Genomic DNA, 15,616 nt, shown 5'->3' on the forward strand with positions numbered 1-15,616 from the left:
TATATAGTTATCCCTCTATTAGAGAAATACTGAATTATATTAGCAGAAAGCTTTTCAGTAGAGCCAAGTGGCAGAAGATATTTATGTATTTAAGACTGCAGGTAGAATTTTCACTTAAGTTATAAAATATCCATGCAAGATGCCTGAAATCCACTGGCTTCAGGCTGGTGGATGCTGAAACTGCCTAAGCTTTGAGCTACTGTTAGAAAAACATAACTGGAAACCCTCCCACTTAGGAGCTGCGCAGCTCTTTGCAATGACAGGGAATTTATCCCTGAAATACCTAATGAACTGCAAAGTAAGAACTCTGACTAAACACACTAGACACTGTTGGGTCCTGAAAGGCATCTCAGTGGTTTTTGTAGTTGGAATAAATGGTTGTCTTCCTGCCTATGTTTTCTGTTTGAAAGGGAATTGAGAAGTGCTTAGTGAGAGGCTGCATGTCACAGCCACAGAGGATTGGGCTCATGGCCTCCCCATGGATGCAGTTTGGGTCCAGCCCAGCCCCACGCCCGGCGCAGCAGCCAACTGTCAGGTCCTGTCTGGCTGAGTTGTGTTGAATATTAGAGCTCAAATTATAGAGATGTAAATAAAATAAATCTGTGCACAGTTAACTGTCCTCCTGCAGTAATTTGTTGTTTTTACTTCATATCTGTGACTTAACCTCAGCTGCCTTTGTCTTATGCAGGTAAGAAATACTTGTGAGGGAGGAAAGGAATGTGCAGAACATGCGGCCTAGAAATTATGTGGAGTAAATCAAATTGTAAAACTTTACACTGCCCAAAATCACGTTACTGGGATGTGAATTCAGAAAATAAAGGTCAAGGTGCTGATTGAAGCTCCTCAGGTTGGAGCAAGTGTGTTATTTGAAAGCAGTTCATAATCCTGCCTAGGAAAAATATTAGGGGCAAGGGAGTACAGAGGGCAGAAATGAACATAATTCACAGTTCAGAGGTAGGGATTAAATGACAGTTGCCTTCCAGCTGTAAATGAAAGTTCCTTGAAGCAGCAGAGTGTGCATCCAAGTGTAAGTACTGGAATATTAAATAATTTCTTGCACAGCCCATGTGGAAAAGAGGTGTTTCCAAGCAGGTTCTCCAATCCCCTGGATATGTCCACTCTTCCCAAAATAAGCCATCTTGCCACCATCTGATGTTCAAGACTTGAATCCTTTTCATTTCCCTTGTCTTGCTGAATTGGGACTGAAAACTGCTGGGAGCCAACTCTGGGACAGGACACAGACCTAATGCCATTGGCCAGGATTTTAGGGTGAGTGAAATCATGCTGTGACTATTGTGGGCTTGGTTCTTTGTGGGTGCTGTGTGGTCTAAATGAACCATTTCTGACACAGACAAGAGCAGGAGAAGAATTTATTCCAAAGTATTATGGGACATTCAAGGAAACACAGCAAGGACACACAGGTGACAGAGGAAATGGGGGTCACTCAAGTTTGGACCCCAAGCCATTAATCACAGAAACAGTGATTACCATCTGTATCCTGTCTGAATTTGTACATTTCCCTGCTGACCAGGTGCTTCAGCAGTCCCTGTCCTGTCCTTTCTGTGACATTTTACTTAACTTTTTTTTTCTTTGTCACCTTACTTGGGGTGCCCAAGATAATCTTTCTCTGTTTAAAGGCAACATTACAACAAGCCAGAGCAGGCCATATTGGTGAGTTTATATGCTGTAGTTCAAGGCCAGCATTACAAAAATAATTATTCAGTGATTGAAAAGTAATTTATAAGTGGCTACAGGCAGATTTTCTCTAATTTGATCTCATTTGCACTTACACTTCATAAGCTTAGGATTTTAAATGCCTTTCTTTGTTTCGGTCTGTGACTATTTGGGGTAATAAAATTACATTGCATACCAGAAGATGGTGGCCACAGCCAAACCTTGAATTTCCATCACTTAGCTGATTGTTTCAGTGGATTTCCTTATGAGGATTCAGCCTCTCTGTGTACTAAATGTGGCTTTTTGTCACTTGGTTTGGTTTACATGCTCCCTGTGCAGTTCATGTCACTTGTCCAGCGAGGACCTTCCCATGAACTGTGCAGCTCCTTACGCCGACAGCATTTTCTCACTCCTTTTGATGAGTTCTGGACCCTGGAAAAAAGGAAAATCACTGGGAGCAATAGTGTCAGGAGGGTGATTGATACGCTTGTGATATGTTCAGTGCGGTGCTAACGGCAGGTCCTGTCCTATGACCTTGGCAAGGTGTACACAACACTGTGTGCAGAGCACAGACACATTCATCACTGTGAATGCACACTGGTTTTCTGTTCAGCTGAGGTGGCCTTAGATTTGGTATTGGTCAGAAAAATACCAAAATACAGTTCTGGTAGGAAGAGACAGTAGAATCCTTTGCAGATGTGCTGTTCAGATATATCCAGAGGTGAAACATTTTTTATGCATAAGAGAATTCTTTCCATTTTATAATTTTAAGCCAAAACTTGGGAAAAAAGATAACAAAGGGTCAGGGATGGTTTGTTAAAGCTCCGTTAAGGAATACAGTAAAGGGAGGGACATGAGAGAAGTAGGGAAAAGCGGATTTACTGCAGGGTAAAGAGGAACCAAAGCAGTTTTGGGGTATGAAGTTCGGCGGGCTGAAACAGCGGGGGCAAGGCAAGAGGGAAACAGAGGCAGGAGGATAAACAGGGAAAATGCTTTGATCTAAAATGTGGATGTACCCTTTCCCTCCCTGCTGCAGAGGAACTTTGGCTGGAAACAGAAGCAATACCTCTTTCAGGAAGCAGGCCTCAGGGTTTGCCTCTCCGCAGCACTGTTCCCTCATGGCACTGAAGGCGGCCGTGATGGAGCCCAACTGCTCTGGACTGATCTGGGGCTTGTATTTGAGGAGGGTGATGAGCATCCTGCAGGAGAGCAGAGCTCTGGGAACTGGGAGGGAAGCACGTGCTCACGGAACTGCCCTCCACGCCAGGCCAGCAGCCCCCCACCCCATTCTGTTCCCACCCATTGCCTTCCCACAGCTCTTCGTCCTTAGTCACCACCCAGATGTGGATTTCTGCCAGGGAGCAAAGCTGGCCCTCTTCCCCTTTGAAATGAAACATCATTGTCTGGTTTTGGAGTGTTCCAGAGAAGAAAGAAGGCAGGACGCTGGGCAAGAGGAAGGCAAGCAGTGCCAGGGGTAACAGCAAACCATCATGTCTTACTCCTGCTTCCTGTGCTGTAACTTTTCCTCTTCCGTGGTGCACAAGTCTCCATGGAAAGCAAATAGCCCTGGAGTCAAGGCCAAGGGCACATAACTCTCATCAACCTCCAGTTTTCCTATGCACGGCCTCCTGAAGGCATAGGAGCTGCTGCAGCAGCGGCAAACTCCAGGATTTATGGGGTCAGCCAGGTGTCTCCTACAGATTTCCCCAAGCACGAGATCCAGCTTTATCAAGAGAATGAAAAAAACAATGTTACAACATGAATTTTTCATTTTCAAAAATCACGGAAACACACAATGCTCACAGTGAAGTTAGGGTAAAAGGAATTTAAAGCTTGTGTGTAAGATAGAGAATACTTTACTGTACTTAATGCTGGCTTATGTCGGTGCAGAAATGGCTCTGATTTTTTGCAACAAGTAAGATCCAGAACCAAAGGATAATACTCACATTTTCCTCAGCACAAGGCAGCAGCTTGTCCTGGCCCACCTGGCAGCATTTGGAGCCGATGGTTGTCATTTCCTTGGTGAATTTGATCAGCTCTGCAGATGTCAGCTGAGGCATCTTCTTGGTGAAGCTCATGAGGAGCCTGAAATGACAGATTTTGTGATACTGGTGTTCTTGTTTCACCAGGCAGCAGTGAGCAGCCTCTGCCTTCCCCATGGGATGTTCCAGCCCAGCCCCATGGAACACTCCTTAGCACAAGGACAGGACTGAGCCTTGAGTTTCTAAGCCCAGGTGGGCAGCTGTAAGACTGCCCTGTTTGTGTGCAGCCAAATGTTTCAGCAGTGCCTTTAGCCTGGCCTGTGAGACCCGCGCGGCGTTACTCCAGCCTGGACTGTGCCCAGCCGGAGCAGGGTAAGGAAGCATAGGAAACAGTAATACTCGTTTTGGAAATAGTAATCTCCTTTCTCATTGTAAATGTCGCAGCTTGTCTTCATGACACTTTCTGTTTCGTAAATATGTTTCCTCAGTTCTTCCTCCTGAAAAAAATAAGTGAATTTGAGGAGTCATTGCATCGGGGGAATGCAGGATGTCCTACTGCCTCCTGATCAGGCCTGAGTATCTCCAGCTGCCTCTCACCTGGTATGGACCACCTGTTTTTAATGCCATTTCTGTCTGAAACCCCTGTAAACTGTCTGTGGTAAATGTCCACCTCCAATTGCCACCACCTACTGAATTTTGTGTGGCTGCTGGAGGGCCAGGTCTAAGACACAGGGCAGCTTCTGATTTCAGGTGTTGTAAGGCCACTGTCCTGATCTCAGACAATAACCGTAAGTGCTTCTTACATTTGGGAGGGGGAGCTGGCATTGGTCAGGAACTCGAAAGGGAGCAGGGACAAAAGAAGTGGTAGTGTTAGCTCCATCCCTTTCCCTCCATCCATCCATGTTAAATTGCTTCACAACTGAAGGCTCTGTTGGTGCTTTTCCCATTTGGGAATCAGTCAGACCTTGCAGTATTTGCTGAGCTGTGGCCCTGGAGCAGGGATACTGCCTTTTTAGTGATGGGGTGACATGTCTGACCCCCTCCACGTGCTGCGAGGAGCCCCAGGGCCCACTAGCACCCACCCCTCTGCTGAGGCAGCCGCTGGGAGCCCCAGGCATGCAGCACTCCTGTAGCAGGTCCTCGTAGCCTTTGCCAATCCTTAAAAGCATCTGGGCAGAAAATTCGGGGTGTCTCCTGGAGTATTCATACAGAAACCTGCAGTATGGGGAAGATCAGGAATTAGGGAGAAGCCAAAACCACTGCCCTTGGGAGGCCGGGGATGGGAAGGACAGCAGGGACATTTCAGCGTAGGTTTGTCTGATGGAACGGGGACAATTTCACAGAGGAAGCCTTGTGCTACCTGGCTAAGTGTGTGTCTTTTTCCTGGGCAAAACGTTCACATATTCCTTTGTCTTCAATAAACTCCCTGACGTGGGGGGACAGGTCTGCAGGTTTGTCATCATTTTCCACATGAATGATGCATTCACTCCTTTGTAACAGGGGCTGTTCACAGCACTGCTGGATCTTACTGGACAGGATGTGCTGGTTGCTGCAGACATACTGCAGAATGTCTTCCTGTCAACAGAAAAGAAAAGAAGGAAATTTTACCAGACTGTGGTCTTTTTCTTTTTTTTTTTTTAAATCAGTATTTTTATCTCCATTTTAGAGACAGAGAAGGTGATTTTTATGCACTTTTTAATGGCTTCATGGCGAGAAAAGCCAGTTGGGAAAATCAACCACACTATTAGACCGAAGAGTTAAATTCCAGTTTGGCAGAGCAATCCATACAGCAGAGGAGGAAAAAAAATCTGGAAACAGTAACAACAAAAGCATTAAATTTCTGCAGCCACACAACGATGGAAGGGCTTTACCCTGTCCTGCATGCAGTCCAGCATGTCTCCGCGGCAGCAGTCCTTGTGCATGTCAGCCACGTCCATCACAAGTTTGTGAACAGTGACAAAATCAGCTTTGGGGAATTTCTGGCTTATCTGGGTAAGTTTCCTACAGGGAAGGAAAGTAATTATTGTTTATATTTGAAGTGGGAGATTGTGCTAGCCATCATCATTTCTGTGTGGAGACGTTGTCTAACTTTTGTCACAGAGAGATGTGATTGGTTCAGACTTGGGATTAGATTTTTGGAATCTCATGGCAGTTTGTAAGGAAATGGCGATGCTGCCACACACAAATCTGAATTCCTAATCTGTCTTCCTTATTAGATGGTGACCTGCACACAAAAAGGACAGGGCTGGTACTTCAGAGTCACTGAGGAGGCACTCACAGCTTTATTCCTAAATAATAACAAACATGGGGAAAACTCACAGAGCCTTTAAGGTCCTTTCTCCAAACTTCTTCAGGATTCCACATGTGTGTTCCTGCCTCAGGGCATTTTCTCTTACTGGCTTCACCACCTTCGGTGTCTGATAGAAAGAAAATGCAGCCATGAATGTGGAAGAAAATACAGTAGTTCACATTGAAACTACAGTGGTGACAGTATTTAATTTTTTTTTTAACAGTGGAAGTAAAATGCTGTACGAGTTGCAAGCAACTGTTGTGCTTGCTGTTTAGTCACCAGCATTTATTAAGTGCTCTGTGAAAAGAAAGCAGAACCCTTCAGACAAGAGTTCAGTGCTTTTAGCACAGGGGAGGAAATGGTCACCAAGGAGCTCCAGGGCAGTCTGATTTTGGTTTGTGCTTAGCAAGGTAAATTCCAGTATCAGGCTCAGATGTTGAGAAAGAAATGCTGGTATTTGTCTCTCAGTGTTTGCGTAGTTGCACATCAGTAACCGAAACCCCTGTGATGGAGTACCTGTGTCTGGAAGCATTCCTCCAGGTGCCGAGAGGGGCCTTCCGCACCTCCGCAGCACCTCTTCATCATCTCCTCATACCGGAGAGCGACTGACAGGATTGTTGGGGCAGGCAGGAAGGGATGCTTTCTGGAAACTTCGTAAGTAAAACTGAAACCAGAGAAAAACAGCTTTAGTTTCAGTTGATACTAAAATTATAAAAGTAACAAAAGGATGAAGGCTACTTAAGATATTGTTTTCCTGACATATCAAACAGTTGCACAGTGTGGGTTTGTCTCATGAAATTTTGATGAGGCTGATGTTTTCCTGGGAATTTAAGTCTCAAATCCTGCCAGTTCTGGCTTAGAGGCAGCACAGCTCCTGCTTGGCTTTTAATGACTAAAGGGAAGCCCTTGGTTTCAGGTGAGTTCTTTACACAGACTACAATAAACTGGGCCAGAATAATGTCGCTTGGAGATAAAACCAAAGCAGCAGGTGGCACAACAGGCCTCACAGAATGGCAATTACAGCTGGACAAATTGCACAAGTAATTCACATTAGGAAGAAACATTAGTATGAGAGAGACTCTTAGGCTGGACTTTGTGGTTGCTGCTGCATTTTCTGCCTCCAGCCCAAACTGTCACATCCATGCATCCAATCTAGGATTTATTACTCACTATGCTGTTAATGGTTGCTGATGCTGTGAGTAGTTTCTGCAGGCAGCTTCGGCATCTGGCCTTTGCAAAGGAGGGATGAAGCCTTGTGAGAAATTTTTCAGGGAGAGGAAGCAGTCATTTCTTTCAGAATCCTCTTTAGCACAGCAGTCAGCAATCCTGGGAAGGTTTTTCTCCTGGCATATTGTATCAAAGAAAATCCTGTCCTGTGAAAAATTAGAAGTTCACCTTTATAGATGGGAGAAAGAGTCCACAAACCAAACCTGCACACGTGGGGAGGTCACGTCTCAGAGTAATGGATTCACGCCTCTGGAAAAACTCGTGCCAGGGCTCTGCAATGACAAGTCACTTCTGGGAAGGTTTACCACACTGGAAACATGACTGAGCTTACCAGAGGCTTCAGGCAGTCGGGGCTGTCCCTGGCTGCCGCCGCACAGCTTCTGGCCAGGTCTGTGACCCGCTCGGCCATCCCGGCTGCTCTCCTGAACGTCCCTCCTGGCACGTACTGGGCAAACATGATCAGGGCACTGCGGGAGGAACACGCTCCATTAGATCTGCTCCTGGCCTCCTAACAACTCGTTATGGGCCTTGCAGGTGAGAGGCAGTGACAGGATTTGTATCATCCCGGCCAACATCGGGCTTGGTGCACTCGTTCCCAATGACAAGGTTGTGCAGTGGCAGCAAATCTGCTTTACCTGGACAACTTACATGGCTTTAAAGTTGTTTTCGTGCAGCTGAGAAAAACGTTGACCAATGCTTGTTTTTCCCTCTGAAAAACAAGATGATTTCAGTAAAAATGTTTACTAAATGCTTCATTAAATACCTTTTTATTTCGTAGCTCAAGTGTCAGTAGGCAGGGAAAATTTCCCTTCCATGCACTCCGTCTCAGTAATCCCTGCCCGTCCTGCATACCACAGAGATTCTCATGGACTTAAGAGGTTGATCACACCAGATTTTTCCAGGGAGAGTTTTGCTGTATACCTTTATCCCTTAAGAAAATCCCCACATCCAACTGTGGCTAAGTGAGCCACCAGAGAGCCACGTGGGCCGAGTCAGCCAGCAGTGTTAAACAAGAAATAGAGAAAAAAGATGAGAGATCCTTACCTACATCCCGAGAAGTTCTAGGCAGGGCTTTGGCTACTGTAAGGCTCACCAATAAAACAGCGTAAAGGATTGTTCTCCAATTCATTCTGTCAGATTTTGGCAGGGACTTGGGGTGAGCTTGCTTTATCTGTGAAAGGCAGAAAGAATTAAGGGGAAAGAGTTACTTTTATCCTCCCCCAAATGATTCCTGGTTAATCAAAACCCTTTTACTGTCAGATTTCACATTAACCCTTTGGGAATATTCCCACAATAATTAGACATGCCATTATTTGCTCAGGATGATGAACTGGCCATGTTATTGCAAAGGAAGGACCTTGAAAATTTTTTTTTTCCCCCATAAAATTTAGACAAATAGGCATTTTCTCCTTATCACACCTCACACCAGAAGTTTAAACACTCCTTGGGCTTTTTGTTGTGCACACTGAACTCATGTACTTACAAATTGCTCAAAGGTGATTGCTGTGCAGAAGGCGACTTTGGAACCGATCAGTGACTGGAAAATCCCAAGTTCAGCTGTTATCCTGTTATTTCTGCACTCCTCCTTGCTGTATAAGCTCTCTCCTGCTCCCAGCTCCCAAAGAGTCATGGGGAAAGGCTGAATGAGGTACCCCACGCACATTTTTGCAGCATTGATAATTACCATCAAAATGTCTACAAAGCTTGGAACAAAATCAACTCCAAAACTGTAGAATGAGGGGAAAAATTCCAGTTATTACAGGTATTTTACTGATTTTTTAAAAAATGTATGCTGTAAGCATCAGGGAGATAAAAAGACAAATTTTTGGAGATAGAAGTTCTTTGAAGAGCTGCAGGTATTGTTAACACAGAGGTAGATGGGCAAAGACTATTTCCACATGCATGATCATCACAGAATGTCAGGCTGGTATGGGTTGGAAGGGGCCTTAAATCTCATCTCATTCAAACCCCCTGCCAAGGGCAGGGACACCTCCCACTAGACAAGGTTGCTCCAAGCCCCATCCAGCCTGGCCTTGGACACTGCCAGGAATGGGGCATTCATTTGAATCCTTTAAATTCAGTGTCTCCAGTGCCTCTTTCCATGCTCAGCAGGATGGGTAACTGCTTTTCACTTTTCTTGGAAAACCCTTGCCACTCTTGGGATGGCAACTGGGCTGTGTTCAGTGAACACTCACTTGCAGGAGGGAAATGTGTGTGAAGTATTTAACTGGAAAGGAGTGTGGCCAGCACTAGGAATGAGATCCAACGGAGAGCTTAGTCCTCATTTAGAGTTGTCATCATTTTTTAAAGAAAACATGGTTCATGTTTGTGTTTTTACATGGAAATGTAATGAAAGGAAGGTGGCTGGACTTTATCTGAACATGTGTTTTGGAATATGTCTTGTTTTAGTGCTCTTTTATGGCCCTGTGAAACCAACATCCCTGGCTGAGTGCTTGGTTTAAATTTACAGAAGCGATCTCTTGGAAAATGAGGAGTAATTCCCTGCTAAGGAAGACCAACAAGTTGCAATGCAGGGATTTGAAAATCAAAGGAGATAAGTATTGTTTTCCATGCTAAAAAGGCTACAAAGAAAGTCTGGTTCATTTTTGCAGGTTTGCTTTGTTCAGCTTCCATTGCAAAACCTGATTCCTGTCCTCCTCATCTTCCAGGAATTGCTTTGTGGTTGAATATGTGAATTTTCCATGGAAAGCCAAAACCATTTCAGCTTTTCCATGTGATTCAAATAGGTAATTGCAGATTGCCTAAGAAAACTCACTTTCATACAACACATTTGAGCCTTTTCTGCAAATATTTAGCTCAAAAATCAACACCAGTTCTCTGCCTTCCTGTACAGGTGTGAATGGGATTGCATGTGCTCTGAGCTGGAACAGTGCTCAGCTCCTCTTGCTGGAATACAGGGAATTTACTGTGCATTCTGTGGCAGTTTGGCTCAGATCCAGCCTAATCCACTCCTTCGGCTGGAGTGTAACAGCTCGAGGCTCACTGAGACAAGCAGGGGTTTCTGCTTGGCTTCCAGCGTCTCCTTGGGAGCTTCTGGAGAGAGGGAAGGTTTTCCCTTCAGATCACTCGGGGCAGCGTGACACTCGCAGAATCTGTGCCTCAAAACCCAAGGTGTGGCAGGGATGTGGTGGATAAAAGCTCGTTACCTGTCTACTCAACAAATCCTTTCTGGAGTGTGAGGCCTGGAGGCAATGCAGGAAGGAAATCCAAGTTGTCCACTTCATTGCTGCTGCTGATTCTGTGATTCCTTGGCTGTGCTGGGGAGTCTGATGGCAGGAATTGCTCTTTTCAGCCCCTGCCAGCAACCAGTTGTATCAGAATCGCTTAGGAACTTCTGTTGGACCTGGAGATGATTTCCTGAGTGGATGTATTTTGCCAAAAGTGCATCTCTTAACCTCTTTTCTGACTCTACCTGTAGTCCAGAGCCTGATGGTTTTAAAAGGCTTTATAAATGTATGGACTATCCACACAGAGTGTGACTTGTTTCATGCAAACCAGGCAATTTTTGGCAATTCTCTTGTTCCCCAGCCATCCTTTGGCTGGGGGACGTTGAAAAGCTGCACAGGGTGTAATCCAGACCATAATTATCTCGCTCAAAAGAATCCCACTCCAATTCTTTTCACCTCGGGGAACAAAAAAGTCCGTCCATGTCTGTTTTCTCCCTTGTTTTCAGTCACTCTGAGGTGCTCTGTGTGGTCTGTCGTTCTGCTGGAACGTGACGGCTTTTCCTGGAGTCCTTGTCCTGGGATTGTCCCCTGAGGTGGTGTGAGCGTGCTGGCACAGGGGACAGGATAACCTCTGGCAGTACCACGGCAGCGCGCCCAGGCCCCCGCAGCTCCGCGCTGCCGTACAGCCGGCAGCAAATCCCGCCGTCCCGCGGCTCCTCCGAGCCACGGGGCTGGGAACGCAACACCTTTCCTTCCTCACTGCTTTTCCGGCAGCGCTTCCCTCCATCCCGGCTGCCTCCGGGCTCGCGAGGACGTGTTGGATACGCGTTGCGTGCCACTGGCACGTGGGGGGGGAAGTGCAGCGGGTGCTTGGCGTGGTCCCAGTGTTGGGAATCACCTGCCAAGTGTCCCAGGAGGACTCGTCTGTGTGGGATGTCCAGGTTCTCTCTGAAGTGCAATTTGGTCACCCCTGAGACATGAGGACAGAGTTGTACCCTGTGAGTTTCCCTACTCACATTTCCACCCTGCCCTACTCCTTCTCTGCCTTTTAATTCCAGAGCCACGGCAAAAGCAAAACACACTTATCCCACGGAGTAGAAAAAGAAGCATTCCAGTAACTCTAGGACCTATGGGCTGCCTCAGAGGCCACCTCTTCTGTAACAAACATTTTGATAGTACAAAAATAGAGAAAATTGATCCCTGCTTTGGACTTGGAGGACTGACCCCTCTGTTTGGGAGCTGAAGCCCCAGTCTAGTTCAGAGAGTGGTGTTGGTGCCAGCAGGCCTCGAGCAAGAGAACTGGGTGTCTGCTTCTGTGCTGTAGGATGCTTCCCTTCACACCACAGTGAAACGGTTTCCTTGAATACAGCCTTGTCCTGCCTCAGGTGAGGAGAGGCTCTTCTGCTTTCTGTGCTCGTGCAATGAATGTCTTTCTGGAGAGTCTGGAACGACGTCGTTATTACCCTCTAAGAAGGAGGAAGGAATTAATAATTGATCCTGGGGGGCTCTGGCTATTGGGAGGGGAATCTGCAGCCCAGTTTCGAATGTGAAAGCTTTAAAGGAGCGATGTCTGTAGAGGCTGCTGCGTATGTGCTTGTTACCGACACCGCGTGCCCTTTTTTGGGAGGCAAACCCTACCTGCCAGATCATTTAAGAGCATGAAATGAACCTACAACACCTGGGATGGAAGAAGAAAGAAATTCCCTCAAGTTTAAACGCTCTCTGACTCGCCATCCCCTTAGCCTCCTAAGCAGGGCACTCCTGCTTTTATCTCTGTTCCAAATCCCACCGCAGGCCGATTGCAACTGAACTGGACATGACAGAGTACAAAGGGTGACATTTACAACCTGTCCTCGGCTTATCTGGCCCCCGGAGGCGTGGTGGCCTGGCCAAGTGAACCCCTGGGGCTGCCTGTCCAAACGCGTTATCTCAGCACGAGGCAAGCCTGGGTTGCAGTGACCTGCTTGCTCAGCACCTGTGGGCAAGGCAGGGAACTGGCTCTCTCTGCCCACGGGCAGCAGAGATTAAACAAGCTCCAGGGAACCAGGGAGAGGCTTCCCTACCTCTTCAGGGAACGCTGAAGTGGTTCAAGAACACTTTGTGCCAGTCTTGGGTACGGCTGCAGATGGTGCTTGGTCCTTCTCCTTCTCAACGCAGACTCTACAAGAGAAAAAGGAAGTTCAGTTCATTAGAAACTAACCCAGGTGGGCAACAAATATCAGCCGTGGAAAGCTCTTGGTCCCATGCTGATCAACACTGCTTCTATTCCCAGCCCAAAAGAGAGTCCTGGGAATAGAAGCAATGTTGATCAGCATGGGACCAAGAGCTCTTGGGAAGTGATTTTCAAAACTGTGTCAACGCTAAGGCTTGAGATGCTGCTTTAAGGGCTGCGGCTTGACTGCACAGGTCTGTCTTTATGCCAACTGAAAGACACTGTGACGTGCAAGGGAAACACATGAGTGCCTATGGATTGTAGCAATGGGAGTGGGATCCAGCAAAATCGTGTCTTCCAAAAACCTGCAGCCAAAAGCCCCGGGAGGAATTGGACCGTGCGAGGCCGACAGCGCCCCCTGCCGAGCAGAGCCGGTGCTGCAGAGACAGCCCCGACAGCGCCTCTCTGGCGCCGCTGCGGCGCTCCGGCCGGACACGGGGCTGCGCTGCGGGCGGAACCTGCGCGCCCTGCGGTACCGGCGCAGAGCAAACCCGGCGCGAAAGAGCCGGTGCTGTCTCAGAAGAGCGAGCGGCGAGTGCTGCCGGCACTTTAACGCCTTGCCGGGTGACGGCCTGGTGCTGGAGGCGGCGCGAATCCCGCCCTCAGTACGGGCTGGAATTCGGCAGGGAGTGCCCTCGCCCACAGCAGCCCTTTGGGCCCTGCAGCCCTCACGGCCAGCAAGTCCCAAAGCACAGCTACACAAGTGCTGCTCTGGGCAACGTGTGCTCACCACATTTGTCCTAAGGGACCAAGGGCACAAACTTGGCTCTTGTGTCACCTCCTGGCCACCGTGCCCTGCCAGCAGCCGGCAAGGAGGGGGTGTGCTCTGCCTGGAGCGCACATGAGGGAAATCTGTCTGCGATGGAGCGGGTCATTGTTTGCCTGACCAGGACCAAGTAGCCTCTGTGGCTCAGATCCCCTCCTGAGCAAAGAGAAGAAACATGAGCCTGTCAGGGCAGGCGCAGAGCACGGCAGCTCTGCCAAAGCTGCTCCTGGAGCATCGCGGGGCTGGGGGCGGGACACTCAGTGTCCCTCACAGCAGGTGCAGCAAGCGCTCTAGGGGCACTCTAGGGACACTCTAGGGGTGCTCCAGGGGCGCTCTAGGGACACTCCAGGGGCGCTCCAGGGGCACTATAGGGACGCTCTAGGGGCGCTATAGGGGCACTCCAGGGGCACTCTAGCGGCGCTCCGGGGGCGCTATAGGGGTGCTCTAGGGGCACTCCAGGGGCGCTCCAGGGCGCTCCCCGCAGTAGCGGGCCAGTCCCGCAGGGGCCGCAGCTGCGCTCGGGGCGCCGGGCGGGGGCGGAGCGGCAGGTACCGAGGCCCCGCCCGGGGCATGCGCAGTGCGCCGCGCGCGGCCTTTTCCCGGCGGGACGGCGGGGCCCTGACGGGAGCTGCGGTTCCCGCGGTTCCCGGGGCGGGGTCCGGGCTGTGGCGAGGAGCCGGACGCTGCCCGGGCGGGTGGTCGGGGCTGCCGCTTGGGGCAGGGGAGCCGCCGCTGGCGAAGGGGCCGGGCTGGGGCTCCTGTGCCGGGAGCCGGTTTGGCGCCCCCCGGCAGCGCCGTGCGCGCGGAGAGACCTCGGGACGTGTGCGGGGATGGACGAGGCGTTCCGGAGCTCGGGCCCGGCGTGAGTACGAGCTCTCCCACCTCGGGGCTGTGCCGGCCTGCGGCTCCCGGCCGGGGATGGCAGGAGCGGCCGTGCCGGGGCCGTGCCGGGAGCTTCGGGGCTGCCCCGGCCGGGGCCTGTCCCGCAGGAAAGCGTGACGTGGTAGAGAAGGGAGCCAGGCGGTGCTCTGGAACTTGGAACCCGCACCAGTGTTTTCCAGATGTACTCGCAGAGATTCGGGGCCGTGGGAAGCTGCAGAGAAGGCTGCCCGGCACAGCTCCCCGAATGGGCCTTCCCCGACTGAGCTCTCCCGGAGGACGGGGCGCTTGCAGCCGCCGGTCCTTCCTGTGAAATTCGGTAAGTCTGGGGAAAGGCTTCCTGACGGTCCCGGTGTCCCAGCAAGCTGTGCCTCGTTGTCCAGGGGCCCTGCCCGGGCAGCCCGGCTCGGCACAGCTCGGTTCCTGCTGCCGGGCTCACCGGGGGAGGCAGAGCCACCAAACTGCGCGTCAGGCTGGGAAGGGGCAGGCGGGGGGAAGGAGAGGAGGCAAAGCCTCTCCACCGGCCCCGGGCCCAGCCTGCCCGGGACAGGCTTCTGAGAGGCCCCGGCGGCTCTTGTTCGCCCGGAAAGCCGCGGCCGTCGGGGGCTCGGGGGGTGACCCGGGCCCTGCAGCACCGCAGGGAAAAGGGGGGAGCACGGGGCGGGTGGTGACCCACGGGGGGCGGCTGCAGTCCTTACAAGCGGGGTCTGCGCTCAGCGCTGCGTTTTGCTGCCTGCAGGGAGGGACCTGTGGTGTGGGTTGGGAGCTCCTGCTGGGGCAAGAGCTTCATCTTCCAAGAGGCAAAGCTGCAGCCTCTTCCTCACCGGGGACTGTCTCCATGCAGGACACAGCACAGGGGACGGGCCGAGGGGCTCAGCCTGGGACGCGGCCCCAGCAGGAGCGGCCCTGGGCACCCTGGCGCGGGAGGATGAGCCCAGGTGAGGAGCGCGGCCCCAGCGCGGCCCCGGCAGAGGCTGGCACGGGAGGAGGGAATGTCCGGTGAGTGCTCTGACCCGGGCAGCTCTGCCGTGCCCCTGGGGAAGGCGGCAGGATCGGGCGGGAAGGAAGGAATGCCCCAAATGCACAGGAGCTGAGGAAGTTGTGCCGTGCCGGCGGCTTCTGGCGCCGGCCCTGCCAGGCTGCAGCAGGTCAGGGCGGTGGCTGTGCCCCGCTCCTCCCTTGTGCCTGGCTGTTCCTCGGGAAGAAAAGGGTCGTGCTTGTGGTTTCTGGCTGCGCGGCACGTCCCGCCGCGCTGCGGTTTGGGGCCGCCCTGGCAGTGCTCCTGGACAGGGCCCTGGCCGCAGGGGGAGCGGGACAGGCGTTGGGATTCGGCTGTGCCCGGCGATTCCGGGAGCCGGGAGAAGGAGCTGCCCCGGAGCTGCCCGCGGGCGGCTTCTG

At 50.8% G+C, this 15,616-nt stretch overlaps 1 protein-coding gene and 1 long non-coding RNA gene across 3 annotated transcripts; one reads left to right on the plus strand and one right to left on the minus strand.

Moving 5' to 3' along the window:
* Positions 1 to 1,163: 1,163 nt before the first annotated feature.
* LOC104698273 (alpha-fetoprotein) lies at positions 1,164 to 11,455 on the minus strand. The gene is made up of 16 exons (XM_039550742.1): positions 10,341 to 11,455; positions 8,657 to 8,900; positions 8,218 to 8,344; positions 7,822 to 7,882; positions 7,505 to 7,640; positions 7,117 to 7,319; positions 6,463 to 6,610; positions 5,976 to 6,073; positions 5,528 to 5,657; positions 5,017 to 5,231; positions 4,739 to 4,871; positions 4,056 to 4,153; positions 3,621 to 3,759; positions 3,174 to 3,397; positions 2,741 to 2,873; positions 1,164 to 2,106 (listed from the first exon to the last, which is right to left on the minus strand). The coding sequence occupies exons 2-16, from the start codon at positions 8,858 to 8,860 to the stop codon at positions 2,062 to 2,064; spliced, it is 2,094 nt and encodes a 697-aa protein (XP_039406676.1). The 5' UTR covers positions 8,861 to 8,900; positions 10,341 to 11,455; the 3' UTR covers positions 1,164 to 2,061.
* Positions 3,909 to 10,379, plus strand: LOC109143223. 2 transcript variants are annotated; one of them, XR_005601729.1, is made up of 5 exons: positions 3,909 to 4,028; positions 4,145 to 4,256; positions 5,323 to 5,648; positions 6,415 to 6,600; positions 9,583 to 10,379. It is a non-coding gene; the product is annotated as an uncharacterized LOC109143223 (long non-coding RNA). The 2 variants fall into 2 exon arrangements; XR_005601730.1 differs by having other exon boundaries at positions 5,503 to 6,600.
* Positions 11,456 to 15,616: the final 4,161 nt, after the last annotated feature.

The sequence above is a fragment of the Corvus cornix genome, chromosome 4, assembly GCF_000738735.6.
Source record: "Corvus cornix cornix isolate S_Up_H32 chromosome 4, ASM73873v5, whole genome shotgun sequence".
Classification (NCBI taxonomy): Eukaryota; Metazoa; Chordata; class Aves; order Passeriformes; family Corvidae; genus Corvus; species Corvus cornix.